Source organism: Gigantopelta aegis, chromosome 9 (genome assembly GCF_016097555.1).
Source record: "Gigantopelta aegis isolate Gae_Host chromosome 9, Gae_host_genome, whole genome shotgun sequence".
NCBI lineage: Eukaryota > Metazoa > Mollusca > Gastropoda > Neomphalida > Peltospiridae > Gigantopelta > Gigantopelta aegis.
The window spans coordinates 56,695,405-56,711,123 of NC_054707.1; the positions used below are offsets into that span (position 1 = coordinate 56,695,405).

General features: G+C 36.0%; 1 protein-coding gene across 2 annotated transcripts in view; it reads right to left on the reverse strand.

The window, feature by feature from the left end:
• The window catches only part of LOC121381165 (sorting nexin lst-4-like), an 82,989-nt gene extending 68,716 nt beyond the window's left edge, over positions 1-14,273 (reverse strand). For both annotated transcript variants that reach the window (XM_041510340.1, XM_041510339.1), the window contains exon 1: positions 14,258-14,273. In XM_041510340.1, the coding sequence (XP_041366274.1) occupies positions 14,258-14,272 (15 nt within the window). In that variant the 5' untranslated portion in view covers position 14,273. The remainder of the gene's footprint in view (positions 1-14,257) is intronic.
• Positions 14,274-15,719: the final 1,446 nt, after the last annotated feature.

The following is a 15,719-nucleotide window of genomic DNA, read 5'->3' on the forward strand; positions in this document are numbered from 1 at the left end:
TCGATTGATGGTTATCAAGGCTGTTTCTTAAAACCTCAGTAAACCGAACACCCCTCTAAACCGAACATTTTATTCGGTCCCAAGGGTGTTCGGTTTAGAGAAGTTTCACTGTATATATATAAAAGTATATATGTGTGCCTCCTTCCTTGGCACCTTCCTATGTCACTGCAATATATATATTGACATTTCTTAAATGACAAATTAAATTAAATTGTACTGATTTTAATTTATTATAAATTTTAGTGATATCCAATACAAAGATATTATTATATTTAAATTTTACCAATCTCCAATGTAAACAAAACATTTCAACTCTCATTTGAATTGCAGCACTTATTTCCAATACAGACAAATATTTCAACTTGCATTTATATTGCAGTGAAGCCAGTGCACCACGACTGGTATATCAAAGGCCATGGTATGCACTGTCCTGTCTGTGGGATGGTGCATATAAAGGATACCTTGCTACTAATGGAAAAATGTAACAGGTTTCCTTCAAAAGACTATATGTCAAAATTGTCAATGTCTAATAGTCAATGATTAATATATCAATGTTCTCTAGTGCTGTCATTAAACAAAAAAAACTTCTTCTTATACTGCAGTGATTGCCAGTAAAAAGTATTTCAAGTCATATTCAAATTGTAGCAATTTCCAATTCAAAGTATTTCAACCAGTATGAAATAATTTAAATTACAATGATGTCCACTACAAAAAATTTCAACTCATAGTTAAATTGTAGTAATCTCCAATACAATTAAAATATTTCAATAATTGGTATTTAAATTATAGTGATCTTCAATACAAAGTATTTCAATTGAATTCATATTTAAATTGCACTGATCTCCAATTGAAAGAAAGAAAGAAATGTTTTATTTAACGACGCACTCAACACATTTTATTTACGGTTAAGGATCCACACAGATTTTGAGAGGAAACCCACTGTCGCCACTACATGGGCTACTCTTTCCAATTAGCAGCAAGGGATCTTTTATTTGCGCTTCCCACAGGCAGGATAGCACAAACCATGGCCTTTGTTGAACCAGTTATGGATCACTGGTCGGTGCAAGTGGTTTACACCTATCCATTGAGCCTTGCGGAGTACTCACTCAGGATTTAGAGTCGGTATCTGGATTAAAAATCCCATGTCTTGACTGGGATCCGAACCCAATACCTACCAGCCTGTAGATCGATGGCCTAACCACAACGCCACCGAGGCCAGTTGATCTCCAATTGAATTCATATTTAAATTACATTAACTCCAATTCAAAGTATTTCAATTGAATTCATATTTAAATTGATCTCCAAATCAAAGTATTTCAATTGAATTCATATTTAAAATGATCTCCAAATCAAAGTATTTAAACTAAATTCATAATTAAATTTGCAGTGATCTCTAATTTAAAGTATTTTATTTGAACTCATATTTAAATTGCAGTGATAGTGATCTCCAATGTATGGAGTAATTAATGACTCAGTGTCACACACATCACTGCTGGGGGCAAATCTGTTTGCTGAATATGTTTGTCTGGGTGCAATACGTTTTTAAATTCATCAGCTAGTTTTTATATGTGGAACATCAAAAGCCACTCTCAGCTATCTATACATGTTTATTTCTGAATAGATTTTATTTATAGACTACTGTAGCTGGAGGTTTAAATGTAATTATCTGGAATTATCATACAGCTTTCACAATTTATATTCGTTTTTATTTTACGCTTTCTGTTTTTTTAAATTCTTTATCTTAATGACGTAATTATGCAAACATCTATTTTCTTGCATTATTTTCTAATTCAGATGAATACAATATTTATATTGTATGCATTCCTAAAATCTGTAATCCAGCATATTATTTAGTCAGTAATATTGGAATATACAGCTTTAATAATGAAAGAAAATTCAAATGATAACTTACTTCAAGGTAGATAAACAAATCTGAAAAAAATGCTTATATGTAACTGCACCTGGTATAAACTTAATTAAAATATATCGGGAGCAAGCTAATTTTTTTTTTTTTTTTTTAAATATTGATCTAAGAGACCTAAAGATGTGTTTAACAAGCTTCAGAACAGCCATGGCATTCTTGCAAACAAACAAAAAAACAGATGGATTTGAAGATACATGTATACATAACAGACAGCAGTAAAGTTTAAATTGTCCATTCTCGGAACACAAGGCAGTGGAAGGAAGGAAATGTTTTATTTAACGAAGCACTCAACACATTTTATTTACGGTTATATGGCGTCGGACATATGGTTAAAGACCACACAGATATTGAGAGAGGAAACCTGCTGTCACCACTTCATGGGCTACTCTTTTCAATTAGCAGCAAGGGATCTTTTATATGCACCATCCCATAGACAGGATAGCACATACCATGGCCTTTGATGTACCAGTCTGGCTGGAGCAAGAAATAGCCCAATGGGCCCACCGACCGGGATCGATCCCACACCGACCGAGCATGTACCACTGGGCTACGTCCCGCCCCTATGTACAACTAAGAATAGAAGGGATAATAGTGACATGTACAAAACCTAATTACATGTACCGTATTGTTCTTATTTGTAGCACCCGGGCGCGATGCAAAACACAAAGGTGGCGCGCTAATTAGAGTACTAGAACACGTTTCGTAATACGTGTGAAAAATCCTCGTATCAAACTGTCAATGCGTCTGGCTCGCTGAGACATCAAAAGCTTTGCCGCCGAGTCACTCCACCAGTGACGTTTTCTTGTTGAAATGACGTAGTGTACCGTACATCGTCAGCTGATTTATCGAAATACATGGTATTGTGCATGTAGGCATATAGGGCCTACGGAGTGTTATGGTGTCGGTGTAAATACCTATCGGTATGATTGTACTTCCGGTTTTGAACAGCGTTAACGGAGTGTCGTGTGTTCATTCTGCATGGAGATAACAGCGACATACATTTGATAAACGACATGTGTGACATACTGTTCGCCCATACTAGTGTCGTAGTGCTTCACCTGTTTGGATTTTATTTGTTTACCGATTATAATCATTGCAAGTCGGCAGTCAGGTAAGCAGTTTTACTATTTTATGGGTACCGTTTCATGATACATTTCTCGTGATCATAGGGGGCGCTTATATTAGAGGGGGCGCTACAAATAGGAACAATACGGTATGTGTCTTTGGTAACGTTTTTCTTCGAACCCAAAAACCTAATTGTACAAGTTTTACAAATGTCTTTAAAATGTAATTCAGCACCCTAAGGATATGTAAAAATGACAATAAAAATCAAGGTCTTAAAATCATTTATAAAAAAAATGTATTCACCATTTCATACATAATAAATTAACTATATAACATTATCGGCACCTCATATTTAATATAAAAAATAAATTACTACATTTATTACTATTAAAGGCGCAGACCCAAGTTTCAACTCATAAAAATGGACACTAAGTTTAGTTAATCTACAAACATGTAACTCACTTGGATAAAGTCTGTTACTTTAAAACCGGAAAATATCCTTAAAAAATAGACAAGAACTTGAATCAATAACCACTACTTCTCAGACGCACATGTGTTTTGAAAAATATGAAAACATATTTTGTGATATTAGAAACAACAGGATGACTAGAAACACTTCAGTCCTACAGAAATGGATGATCTAAACAATAAAATAGAAGTAAAGTTTGATTTCAGTGATCATAATCAGCTCTATTAGTTAAAAATATGCTGTAGTGTTTAAAAACGAGGGTCTGTCTCTTTAACATTAAATTTCAGATTGTTTTTATATCTATATATCTATACCTATACCTATACCTATACCTATACCTATACCTATACCTATACCTATCTATATCTATATATATATATTATATATATACATACATACTTTTCAAAAAAAGTAGGGGAACTCTAATAAGAATTTACAATTGCCAAAATTGTAAGGTATATTAGCTGTGGGGATTGTTATATGATAATAGTGAATTAACTGGGCAAACATTGCAACCGGTAGTTCAGTATTACACTAGGTTTTATGACCACCAAAGATCTTGAAGGACGATTGGGGTCAGAAGAGAAATTTGAAAGTTGACGTTTTTTTATCAGTATATCACAAATTCAAACAATAAAAATGACTAAAAACAAAACAATATCAACTGTATGATCAACAGAATGAAAAAGATTGACAGAAATAATGTTCCACAGTGATTAATGGACCTTCCTGGAAATGGTCAAAATCGAGAATGACACCCCACGCACGTGTACGGGGCAACTGCGTGATGCACGTGCAAACTATGGAATGTGTTTTGGTGTGTTGATAAACAGACCTGAACGTTCTTTACTAGGATGTCTATGGTAAAAATGTATATTCGGTCTAATAGTTGATATTAACATTAATATTTCAGGTTCCCCTACTTTTTTTGAAGAGTATATATATATATCTTATCATATTTAAGATCAGAGCCCATGCTTATAAAACCTTTTAGTCTAGATTCAAATCTCTAGTGACTAACATGCATGCAATTTGTATAGCATTACCATGATGTTAAAGTCTCAGACACTGTATATAATGTATTAGTCTTTAGTTTAAACTCTTTTAAGTTTTATAAAAATAAGGCCATTTATATATCACCAATGGCAGGACTGGTAGTATTAACTGATCTATTAAAAGTTTAAGTGCGCTTCAGCTATACTGCCACTGCTATCATGAATTACTGAGAGAAAATGAATTTCCTGTTGACAAAGATGCTATCTATAATTCTAATAATTATAGTCAGAGATCTCAATAAAAAAACTGAAATGAAAATTATGACTGTGACCAGTATTTGAGGTAAGGGGGTAGGGCTGAGGTTTTGGGGTGTGGAGGTTTGGATAAAACTCTCCTCCATCTATGACTAAAACAATGTTTTACAGTGCAATACTGGTATATTAGGCTATTCATATAGCTGTTCAGACAATGTAGACCAAAGGCTCTAGTAGCTTTATATTCAACAACCCCCCCCCCCCCCCCCCCCCCCCACCCCCCACACACACACCACCACTAGTCCAGACCATGCTATGCCTCTGTTTTCAGAGGTGGTGTCATACAGGGCTAGGAATGTGGTAGAGTACACTAAATAACAGAAATCAACAGTCTGAGTGGACTGGGTGAATGCAGACCATGAGTCACCACACACAGCATTTACTGATGATTTAGTAATGTCCTGTTGCAGTGGCCTTTTGTTATTGTGCTACACTTTCAGTAGAGTTTGTATGTGTGTGCATATACAGTCAAACCTATCTTAAGCGGTCACACAAGGGAGTAGATAAAAGTGGGGGCTTAAGACAAGTGGCTGCTGATTACAGGTTGCTACATATAGTCTTTAAAACATGTTGTTATTTCTTGTTTTAAGTCTGTACTGCTAATTAATGGATGTGTGCTTCACTGGTTACTATAAATAAACTTTTGACATGTTGCCTCCTTCAGGAAAAACTGAAAGTGGAATGTATTAAATTAACTGTTCTCAACAAGTTTGTTTTCTCTTTCCATTTAATTATTTAATTTCTACTTCATGCGGTATATTGTCATAGTAAGTGAATCTACAGATGTCAAGCGTAGCCTGCCTAGAGGCAATTAGATGCTTTCCATAGGCATATTTTCTTAACTGATATACAGTAAAGATGTTGGGACTGAATGGGTACTAGTATTCCTGAAGGTGTGAAGATTGATTATTTGTCACATCTTATCGCTGTTGTTAAATATCCCTTTTATATAATAGTAAACATTTACTGTGGCCGCTTAATACAGGTATTTTAGCGATTTGGGATCCGATTTGAGTGGCCGCTGGCCGCGTTAGACAGGTGACCGCTTATTACAGGTGCATTTATGTTATAAATCGTTTGGGAGGGAAAAGTGGCTGCTTAAGGCAGGTGACCGTTGAATACAGGTGGCCGCTAGGACAGGTTTGACTATATATATATATATATATATATATATATATATATATATATATATATATATATATATATATATATATATATATATATGTGTGTATATATGTATGTGTGTGTGTGTGCACGTGTGTGTGTGCACGTGCGCGTGTGAGTGTGTGTATGCATGTGTGCGTAAACTCAGTTAATAACAACATCACTATAAAGAGCACACAGATAATCAATTAATCATTAGCTATTGTATGTTAAACATTTGGTAATTTGACACATAATCTTCAGAGGGAACCAGCTCCATTTTTCCATTAGTAGTAAAGGATATTTTATATGTACACACTTTCCCAATGACAGGACAGCACATACCACAGCCTTTTGGAATACCAGTCATGGGGCACTGGCTGGGCCTTGGGGAAAATCCAAAGGGCCAAATCCTATGACCCATGCGCTGTATGACTGAGCAAATTAAATCACGTCCCTGCATGTGTAAAATCAAAGTGCATAATCAGTGTGTTTGTTAGTAGGAAGCAGGAAGCTGTTTTTAGTGGCTACTGTTACTGTCGCATAGTTTCCATGCTTAGTTCTATACTACTGGAGGCATTCTGCTGGAAGGAAGTAACAGTTTTCGGTAGATACTGCTGCTGCTAATGCCACCTAGTAACTCACAGGGCTAGCTCTGGGTGAGCAGAACAATTCGCCAAATTACCTTCAAATGTGCAAAATCCACTGTTATTTAAAAATACATACATATATATATATATATATACTCTTCAAAAGAAGAAACGCAAAACCACATTGTCGTAACATTTGGAGAATTGATTTAATTATTGAATGGTGAGTCCGATAATTACCAAATGTTGCAGGATTGTTCACAATTCACTCTAGTCCATTGTGAGTAAGTGATAGGACACACCACCAAGGTCAAGGTCATCTGGAGTCAATACCGGGTGTGGCCTCCGCGTGTGTTGACAACTGCCTGGCACCGCCTGCCCATTGAAGCAACCAGAGTACGGATGACGTCCCGGGGGATGGTGGCCCACTCGGCCTGCAAGGCTGCTGCCAGCTCGGGCAGGGTCTGGGGCTGTGGTTGTCGCTGTCGGAGGCGTCGGTCCAACTCGTCCCATAGATGCTCAATTGGGTTCAAATCCGGTGATATCGATGGCCAAGGAAGGACATTAATGTTGTTGTTCTGTAGGAAAGCCGTTTGTGAGACGTGCTGTGTGAGGCCTGGCATTGTCATGTTGGAACACTGCGTTGGCATTGGCCATAACTGGAACGATGTGTGGCCGGAGGATCTGGTCAATGTAGCCCTGTGCATTCAGGTTGCCCTGCACGTGGACCAGGTCAGTTCTGCCAGTGTGTGAGATGGCTGCCCACACCATGACACTACCCCCGCCGAATCTGTCCACTTCCTGCACGCAGTTTGCCGCATAACGTTCACCACGACGCCTATACACGCGACATCTTCCATCATGACGTCGGAGCAGAAATCGGGACTCGTCACTGAACCACACCTGTCTCCATCGCAGTTGAGGCCATTGTCGATGAATCTGGCACCACTGCAGTCGGAGTCGACGGTGTTGTGGTGTTAAGATGACACCTCGAACTGGACGTCTGGCACGAATTCCTACCTCATGTAGGCGGTTCCGTATGGTCTGGTCGGATATCCTGCGCAAACCTGGTATTGCTGCGGCTGTGGAGGTGGCAGTAGTCAATCGTTCCCGAAGGTGGCGTACCCGGATGTAGCGGTCCTGCCCGGGGGTAGTGACCCGTGGTCGACCGGATCTAGGGAGGTCACGTGTTGATCCATGTTGCTGGTAACGGTCCCACAGTCTGGAGATGGTGCTTGGGGACACATGGAATGCCCTGGCAACGGCCGTTCTGGATTCGCCTGCGTCTAGTTGGCCGATGGCATTGTTTCTCTGCAGTTCACTGAGACGTGGCATGTCCTGGATTGTCAACTGTCGGCCAGATACAGAGGCCAGGCAAGCGAACACCCTGCACTTTTATACTGTCGGTGTTCATGTTGCACGTGCAGACAACGCACGTGCAGTGGTGACATGGTTTGCACGTGGCTGCGTTTTTGCGAATATTCACATTTTGGAACTTTATTGTACAGTAGCTGCGTTTTATCGAATGTAACCATGGGAATGTGTTTGGGACATGCAATGACCTTATATTCACAAAGCATGAACCGGTAGGAAACATAAAATCGGAGTTATAACCCATTTGTACCCTTTTGCGTTTCTTTTTTTGAAGAGTATATATATATATATATATATATATTACATGAAATGTTTTCGCCAAATCAAAATTGCCAATTGTTCCTGAAATTCGCAATTGGAGAATTAGGCATGTGGCAGAGCTAGCCCTGAACTCAGGACTCAATGATACTGAAATAAATTTTGGCTTAGGCAATTTTCAGGTATATAAAATATTTCTTTGAACATTATTAAAATGTAGTTAATTTAAGGAATATTTTGTCAGCCAAACACTAAATATAACCAAATTGTATAAACAATTGCAATTGGCTAATTTGGCTATGATCCCTGCTAGTTTTCATCACCAATTTGTATAAACACTGGCAATTGTCTAATTAAATTTGACAATGGACAGGGTGATCGAGCTCTGCTACAGTGCTAGTTTTCATGCTTATACAGTTAAAAGCCTCTCTGCATTCATTAAATATAGCCACCCAGTTTTCTCAAATAGCCTTCTATTTTCAAAGCTAATGAATCCTCTTGCAGAATGTTTTTATGACAGGTATTTATCCCTCGTCATGTGTAAGTTCCCTAAATCAGGCCATGGGGTTTCAAATTTCATGGAAAACACTTTTTCGGTTTCGTGCCTTGTGATCATGGGAACCAATCAGAAACTATTTATATTATATTCTTTAAAATTTTGGTTCCGTGATTTTACCAAATGCTGGCCAAGTCGCCCCAAAATCAACTCACCCCAAACTTTACTGTCCGTAAATAATTATGACGAAATTAAAAGTGGATGTCTACAACTTTGGGGTCATTTTATTTATTAATATTCAGTGAAACTCCACTTTTATGACCACTTATTAAATGGTTTTATAGTGGGGAAATCCTAATATCGGATAAACAATGACCTGTCAAGCCTATGTTAAAGACATTTGTGAGTTTTAAAGGAATGATCAGGCAAGGCTTTTGGACTCTGACTGGTGTGCATATTCAACACTATTTAATGCGCATTATTGCTTAAAGACTTGTTTTTGGGCGAGTTGACCCATTTTACCTACATGCTGCCGACACAGTACCAGAAATGATACTTTCCATGAAATCCGATGGCCTGCTATATGTCCCAGCTGATGCTGCTGTCAATATATTATGTATGTATGGTGATACAGCGCACCCATGTTGCTATACATAGAAAATAACTGCCGTTTCTGGTTACTGTCTTAAAGGGACATACCCTAATTTCAACCCGTGAAAATTAACACTAAGTTTAGATGGTCTACAAACCTGTAACACATTTGAATAAAGTTACAATTGAGTAAAACATGAGTCTGTGACTTTGAAATGATGAAATACCCTCTATAAATAGACCAAAACTCAACTCCATAACTATTACTTCTCAGACGCATGTGCGTTTTTTAAAATATGAGAAATGCATTTTGTGATATTAAAAACACCGGGACGACCAAAAATACTTCGAATGTATGGAAATGGATAATCTAAACAATATAAATGTAAGTAAAGTATGAAAAATAAAATAGTTCTTAAATCGCAACAATTTATTTCTTATTTTTAAAATAAAAATTGTCTTTAAAAAGGTTTTTAAAAATCAAAACAAACCACCAAAATAAGTAACTTTTAGCAATACAACATTCCTTTGCTGATCATAAGTAATGTAAAAGTAGTTCATCCCCAAAAAGCTATGTACACAGGGTGTATATATATTTTTGGTCAGTGACCGAAAATAAAGAAATTTATCTAGTCATTATATCTTGACAATGCATATTGTGATTGCAGGACTAAAATATTTTCAAAATGCCCATCCCTACTTTATACATGTACAACTGTAGATATACAATCTGGAAAACAAGGAAGTGATTATGATACTGATCAGCTATCAATGTTTATCACAAAGTAAACAATCGATCTAGCAGCTGCTGTGTATCAGATTGGGAAATGACAGGCACATGTTAATTATACTGACAGCAGATAATGTTGATTAAAGGTCACACTAGGCTGTGTAATCTGAAATTCACATTGGATTGAAACTATTATGCAGTTGAAACATCTACTAGTATTTAATATTAATTATTTATATTAACTGTACTGATACTACTTCAATAACAGTTAGTACACTACCAGTAAAGCAATGGGTAAAATATTACCTTATTTAATGAATGTGCATGCTTTTATGTACACCCATGCAATTCTTTCAAACAAAACCGTGCACCAATTTTTGTTATATTGCATATTTCACGACAAATAAACTTATAAGTCTCATTCATCTTAGTATATGGTAATAATTAACAGATAAATTAACTATGTATATATTTAAGATATTAACATATAATTCAACAATGAATATATATTAACAGATAGTTCAACTAATTATACATCAGGCCTGTGAAAATTGCGAGAATCATAGTTTCATTCACCCATCATTAGCACAAGTCTAGTTTTACATAAACACATAAATTTACATGTAGGACATACCTGTAATTTACACTGTATTAATCAGAGCCCTCAAAAGTACCCGGTCTCCGGCGGCAAATCACCGCCTGAAACAGCTTTTGCTGCCACCTACTTTTCGTTGATGGTAAAAAAGAGGCCATGAGAATGCATCTCAGAGGTTCGATTTTTCAAATGTTCTTGGGGAGGGCCCCCAGACCCCCCGCTTTGCCCCCTGCTATCATCACTGTTGTAGCCTGCTACTTCTTAAACTATTGAGGGCACTGATTAATTGTACATGGTCATAACAGGTTACGCAAAAACAAAATGGATCAGCTGAATTTGTTTCAATGCGTAACTCATAAATGGTTTACACCAATTTTCATATTCTCAAAAGTTAGATTTTTTATTTTAAAAATCGGGGTCTAATTCACAAAGCCTTTTTAAGCTCTCTTAACTTCTTAAGCAACAAAGCATCATCCTCACATGACTCTTTCCATTGCACTGCAAGATTGCAACATGACAAGTTTAATGAATAAGCCCCTTACTGGCAATTGCATATACTGTGACAGCTTAATTCAGATGACTAAATAACCATCAACATAAAAACCAGCTACTATATAGTATATACACACAATCTGCAGGGTTTACGCTGGACCCCCAAAATTGTCAATTAGCCGTTTGGAAATTTGTCAGAAAGTCTGTAGCCAAATTAAAGTTTTAGTCAGCCAAATATAAAAATAGTGGGCATGAGTTCAACCCATACCCCCTTTCAATGGTTAGAGTTAGTTTTAAGGTTAGGCTTAGGATTAGTCTTAGAGACTTTGATATTGAGGGGTACTGGTCAAACTCTTTCCAAATAGTGGTAGACAAAAGGCAAGCAATTTTCTAATTAGTTTTTTTTGGCAAATTAAAAATAAAATACAGGGTTTTATTTGTTAAATTTGACACGACACTCATGGCTTTGGGAATTTGACTTTTTTTAGTGCCATTTTACCAAACCATGATGGAATTTTCAGTTTTATTTATAAAATGTCTTTTTAAGATATTAATACCATATATATATATATCAGGGCTTTAGATTGCATCAAAGTAAAGGGTGTGCCCAAAATAATTATGCCTAAAATAACTATCCTCAATTAATTAGATTAACATACTCCTTATAAAGATCTCATTATGCTCAGAACAATAAAAAAGATATATGCTGTGCCCAAATTAGTGAGATCTATAATGTCCTGATACTTGAATTTATTCAAATTAATATATACACACATATATATATATATGTGTGTATGTATATACATATACAGTCAGACCTCATTACAATGACCACGTTCGTACCTGGGTCACTTTGTCATTATATCGAAATTGCCGTTAAAATGTTTGTTTTGTTTAACAACACCACTAGAGGACATTGATTTATTAATCATCAGCTATTGGGTGTCAAACATTTTGTAATTTTGACATATAGTCTTAGAGAAGAAACCCGCTACATTTTTCCATTAGGAGCAAGGGCTCTTTTATATGCACCATTCCACAGACAGGATAGCACATACCACAGCATCTGATATACCAGTCAAGGTACACTGGCTGGAAGAAGAAATAGCTCAATTGGCCCACCGATTGGCATCGATCACAGAGTACTTTACCACTGGGCTATGTCCCGCCCCAAATTGCCGTTAAAGCAAATGAATTTGAATGAAGTTATGTCCTTTGCCAAAATGACGTAAGAAAAAATAATGATTAATAGTTTAATTAATTTAAATAATTAATGCATTGCAAATATTAAAAACAATGAATACATACATGTAGTACAGTACTACCGTACATATAAGTATGTTTAAAAAAAAAAACATTGTTAAATATATATTATTAGTAACGAAGGCGCATTCATAGTCAATCTAATCATTCCATGGTTAAAGACATCTACGACTGTTACCTCTTTACAAAATGTCATAAAAATTGACACTGTCGACTCGCAACAAGATCTAGGATGCCAAGTGGCTGTGGGTACTGCTAACATCCTATGGCATCTGTGATTAAATGTAATGTCGTTGTAAATTTAAGAGGTGTTTTCAGACATTGGATGCAAGTTTTTCATAATTTGCTCTGTCGGTGTCAGAAGGTGTGAATTCCAGTGTAATGAACAGAATAACATTGATGTACATTTGTTCCCGACAATTTGTGATCAGATAGTGTAAATGTCACAGTAACAACAATCGCTGTAACAAGATCTGACTGTATATCTATTTTGCATTATGAAATGTGTCATTTGGTGAGGAAAGGGGTGTTTGTCAAGTTTTATGTATCATTTTAAAAATATATCTTTATATAATAATAATAATAAAAATTATTTACTTTCAGAATGGGAAATGAGAATAAAAAACAACAGGCTTTGGGGAATGGTGCGGAATGATGTCCATTATCTGATATGCGATAAAATCCTGGAAAGATTTTCACCAAATTCTCATTTTGGGATTTTGCACATCATAGCACCATTATGAATGATGTCAGAAACAGTCTGTGTCATCTTAAACAATTAACCACATTCTTCTTAATTGTCACACCCTCACTTTTAGACTGACTAAATGTATATATAGTACTCATTCAGTCCAGGATACATATATAGTAGTCATTTCCTATTAACAGTAGCAGTTAGTACATCATGCAATTTACACACTGATTTATCATAATTAAGGTATATACAACAATATGTCATTAATTAAACACAATTCCTAATCCATCTTGTTATTTCCATTGTTTCTTATCAGGGCCGGCTTCGTGCACTTAATTATTATACAACACCAGTCACAACTGAAGTACAATAATAGTTTCATCTTACTAAATTATACTAACACAACCAGTTTTAACAAACTTGCCTTCATATTTATTAAAATATATAATATTGTTTAATTATGTTTGTTTTAATATTTTCCAGTTTGTAAAATTAGCGTGTGAAATTGCAGCTCACTTCTCAGTGTTAAAATAAAGAATATTTGTTTGTGATGTACATAAATTAGTGTATGAGAATTAGTGAGCGTAGCCAAAGTATATAAAACAATGACATGAGATGGTAATAAAATTAATTTTAATTAACTATTCCAACTGGTGGCAAGTTCTTTACCCCACCCCGCACCCCACCCCCAAAGTCCCTAAACACATCTGTGAAATATTTGTTAGAATCAGGTTACGGTTTATGTTAGGGTTTGTAGCACTACATTGTATTGTAAATTCAATATCCCTTGGACAAAAACACCAAGTTATTTCTCAAATGGTTAAATAATGAAAATATACTCATGAAGTCTGCAAATTTAATACGAAATTGTAGAGATTTATGAGCCTGTCAAACTTCTGTCAGTGATGTTGACAAATTAAAAAATATATACTGGATCACCTACTTAATAAGCAGATATAACAAACTATTATGTCTACAACACTGTCAGAATCATATAAACCGCCAACTAGTTATTGCATAATCTTAAACTATATTGCATAACAAAAACAAACTTAGAAAGTGGGTGGAGAGTTGACACTTGTCAAAAAACCTGCAACCGATCAACAATAAAAACATGGATTTCTTTGCCATAGTTATAGATAACATATCTTTCTAATATTCGAACATTTCCCGGTTATACTTTTCTAATAGAATCATATGGTATTTCACACTATGTCACCAGGAAAGACTATACAAGCTAATTCAAAAACAAACACAACTCACCTGTATTTCAGCCATGTTTTTGGCAGGTCAGATGACGTTTGGTATATAAACCAAGAGGAAGTAACTCTAAAATGGTGTGAGGGAAAAAAAACCCACCCGGTGTAAACGGAATAAGAGCCCGTAGGAATAGTTGCCCTACTCGGACATATCGGTATATCTCAGTTAAAGTTTGTTTTGTTTAACGACATCACTAGAATACATTGATTTATTAATTATAGGCTACTGGATGTCAAACATTTGGTAATTTTGACGTATGGTCTTAGAGAGGAAACCCGCTACATTACTTAAATTATTGCACCATCCCACAGACAGGATAGCACATAAGACGGTCTTTGATATATCAGTCGTGGTGCACTAGCTGGAACGAGAAATAGCCCAATGGACCCACCAACGAGGATCGATCCTAAACCCACCGCGCATCAGGCGAGCGCTTTTCCACTGTGCTACCTCGAACTGTTCTTTACATTTCTTGGGAATGCTATTCTAAACGTGAAATGATTCCAATTCATGATCAAACATGCATCAATTCCAATTCATGATCAAACATGTATCAGTTCCAATTCATGATCAAACATGCATCAATTCCAATTCATGATCAAACATGCATCAATTCCAATTCATGATCAAACATGCATCAATTCCAATTCATGATCAATCGAAATTGAAGTTCGACAACAGATTTTTGTTACAGGTACTGTATTATTTATTTTTATGTATATTGCATTGGTAATCTTTTTTGAAATTTTATATATTTTTATTTATTTATTTATTATTATTATTATTATTACTATTATTATTATTATTATTATTATTTTATCCCAGTGTCCACTTTCCTTTCTCTCCTTTTTGAATTCCATCTTATTTCTTCCCGCTCTGGCGACTTCTCCTATTTTTTAACTTCTTTCGCTGTCCACCTCCACATCCCAGTCCTTGTCACTCCAACCACGACAGGTGCTTGTCTCTTGTGGCTATATGTGCCACATACCTGCCATTCCCCATAAGCTTTTAGCTGTGGGCTTAGTCTGACCTCTGAACACTTCGGGAAGTGTTCAGTAGTTACTTCTGGCATTGTTAAGAGGCACTTGTAATCACCTACTATGCACCCCTACTACCGGCGGTCGCTAGTTAGTGCCGTGGGTCAGACCAGCTTTATTAAGGGCAGAGGGCGTGGATGCCAGGTGGATCCAGGGAAATACACATAGACTGCACCCCTGGAGAATTTTTTATTTTTTTTATATTAAAGGGACATTCCCGAGTTTGCTGCCATTTTTAAGATGTTATCGACTAACAAAAACTTTTTAACAATTGTAATTGCATATCAAATATATTTTTCTGCATAAAATATTAGTGGTTGTATATTAAAAGTGTTTCTGATCGTTCTAATATTAGTACTAGGTTAAATTTCATTTTATTTCCTAAAAATGATTTTTTTCGTACGTACGTACGTACGAAATTATTTGAA